Source organism: Penaeus chinensis, chromosome 33 (assembly GCF_019202785.1).
Source record: "Penaeus chinensis breed Huanghai No. 1 chromosome 33, ASM1920278v2, whole genome shotgun sequence".
NCBI classification, from domain to species: Eukaryota; Metazoa; Arthropoda; class Malacostraca; order Decapoda; family Penaeidae; genus Penaeus; species Penaeus chinensis.
Genome location: NC_061851.1, coordinates 5,125,236 through 5,127,735, shown reverse-complemented (window position 1 = coordinate 5,127,735; position 2,500 = coordinate 5,125,236). Strand labels below are relative to the sequence as shown.

General features: G+C 58.3%; 1 protein-coding gene across 2 annotated transcripts in view; it reads left to right on the top strand.

Moving 5' to 3' along the window:
• The first annotated feature begins 25 nt into the window (after positions 1-25).
• Positions 26-2,500, top strand: part of LOC125043400 (barH-like 2 homeobox protein) — a 52,519-nt gene continuing 50,044 nt past the window's right edge. The window contains exon 1 of one of the 2 annotated variants that reach the window (XM_047639504.1): positions 26-365. In XM_047639504.1, coding sequence (XP_047495460.1) covers positions 288-365 — 78 coding nt within the window. In that variant the 5' untranslated portion in view covers positions 26-287. The remainder of the gene's footprint in view (positions 366-2,500) is intronic. The other variant, XM_047639505.1, reaches the window with a different exon arrangement.

Here is a 2,500-nt window from a genome sequence, read left to right as displayed (position 1 = left end):
GAATGAGGCCCAGTTGTAGTATCGCCAGACGCCAGTTGGGACATGCGCGCTACGGCCGCCTTTAGTATTCGGCCATTTTTGGTTTAGATGATAAATGGTCATGGTAAACAAAATACTGTGTGAGTGAGATGTTGTACGAAAGACGATTTGAGAAAATGGAGTAGAAATGGCAAAAAGTGAGTGAAGAGAAGACCTTACTTTTTAAAAACGGGTAATACACCCAAGAGCCGCTGTGAGAATAGAAGTGTTCGCATCAGTTTGATTTCCAAATATCTGCAGAGAAAAATATGATCAACCAGCTACGTTACGTCACAAGAAAGCTGCAGGGTCAAACTTTAAATGAGGCTTCGGAAAACAGCGGAAAGGTGAGGTTTGGTGGTGAAAAAGCAGAAAATTCAGTGGTGGCAAGCGTCATCCTAGGAGGGGGGGTCGGCTGCCATGTTGGATGCCGAGCACAAAGAAGCTAGACATTTTCTTCTTATCCTCTGTGCCTTCAGTTTATCTCCTCTTTTATCTTTGGTTTGCATCCGCAAGAAATATGCTCTTATATGATCCTAATCAGGGGCTACTTGCAATGCGGAAGTGCTAGGAATGGAGTAAAATAGTGAGAGTGTGCGCGTCAGTATTCGATTTGTGTAGCCATGGCGGAGCGGTGAGGTAGCCCCTGCTTAGCTAGGAATATCTCTAATTGCAAGCTTTCCACAGGCCTAGTTTCCATGGAAATGATGCACATGCCGATTACACATGGGTAGATTTAATAAAAGCTCATTGAAATATCCAAACATGAGCCCATGTACGCCTGGCGTTCATGGGAGGGGAGTTAATATTTTCAAATCGAATTCCTTGGTAGAGAATATTCAGTCGTGTGAGAAATATTGTATCAGGATGATTCCTAGATACATAATCAAAATCCCTAGTACAAAAAGATGGAAAATACATATTGATTTCTGCAATACCAAACGCATAACACCAGTAGCAGGTAAGTGACAGCTACTTATCCATATTTTAAGAAGTGTTTCTGCCCTCCCCTCTTCCCCTCCCCTCTTCCCCTCCCCTCTTCCCCTCCCCTCTTCCCCTCCCCTCTTCCCCTCCCCTCTTCCCCTCCCCTCTTCCCCTCCCCTCTTCCCCTCCCCTCTTCCCCTCCCCTCTTCCCCTCCCCTCTTCCCCTCCCCTCTTCCCCTCCCCTCTTCCCCTCCCCTCTTCCCCTCCCCTCTTCCCCTCCCCTCTTCCCCTCCCCTCTTCCCCTCCCCTCTTCCCCTCCCCTCTTCCCCTCCCCTCTTCCCCTCCCCTCTTCCCCTCCCCTCTTCCCCTCCCCTCTTCCCCTCCCCTCTTCCCCTCCCCTCTTCCCCTCCCCTCTTCCCCTCCCCTCTTCCCCTCCCCTCTTCCCCTCCCCTCTTCCCCTCCCCTCTTCCCCTCCCCTCTTCCCCTCCCCTCTTCCCCTCCCCTCTTCCCCTCCCCTCTTCCCCTCCCCTCTTCCCCTCCCCTCTTCCCCTCCCCTCTTCCCCTCCCCTCTTCCCCTCCCCTCTTCCCCTCCCCTCTTCCCCTCCCCTCTTCCCCTCCCCTCTTCCCCTCCCCTCTTCCCCTCCCCTCTTCCCCTCCCCTCTTCCCCTCCCCTCTTCCCCTCCCCTCTTCCCCTCCCCTCTTCCCCTCCCCTCTTCCCCTCCCCTCTTCCCCTCCCCTCTTCCCCTCCCCTCTTCCCCTCCCCTCTTCCCCTCCCCTCTTCCCCTCCCCTCTTCCCCTCCCCTCTTCCCCTCCCCTCTTCCCCTCCCCTCTTCCCCTCCCCTCTTCCCCTCCCCTCTTCCCCTCCCCTCTTCCCCTCCCCTCTTCCCCTCCCCTCTTCCCCTCCCCTCTTCCCCTCCCCTCTTCCCCTCCCCTCTTCCCCTCCCCTCTTCCCCTCCCCTCTTCCCCTCCCCTCTTCCCCTCCCCTCTTCCCCTCCCCTCTTCCCCTCCCCTCTTCCCCTCCCCTCTTCCCCTCCCCTCTTCCCCTCCCCTCTTCCCCTCCCCTCTTCCCCTCCCCTCTTCCCCTCCCCTCTTCCCCTCCCCTCTTCCCCTCCCCTCTTCCCCTCCCCTCTTCCCCTCCCCTCTTCCCCTCCCCTCTTCCCCTCCCCTCTTCCCCTCCCCTCTTCCCCTCCCCTCTTCCCCTCCCCTCTTCCCCTCCCCTCTTCCCCTCCCCTCTTCCCCTCCCCTCTTCCCCTCCCCTCTTCCCCTCCCCTCTTCCCCTCCCCTCTTCCCCTCCCCTCTTCCCCTCCCCTCTTCCCCTCCCCTCTTCCCCTCCCCTCTTCCCCTCCCCTCTTCCCCTCCCCTCTTCCCCTCCCCTCTTCCCCTCCCCTCTTCCCCTCCCCTCTTCCCCTCCCCTCTTCCCCTCCCCTCTTCCCCTCCCCTCTTCCCCTCCCCTCTTCCCCTCCCCTCTTCCCCTCCCCTCTTCCCCTCCCCTCTTCCCCTCCCCTCTTCCCCTCCCCTCTTCCCCTCCCCTCTTCCCCTCCCCTCTTCCCCTCCCCTC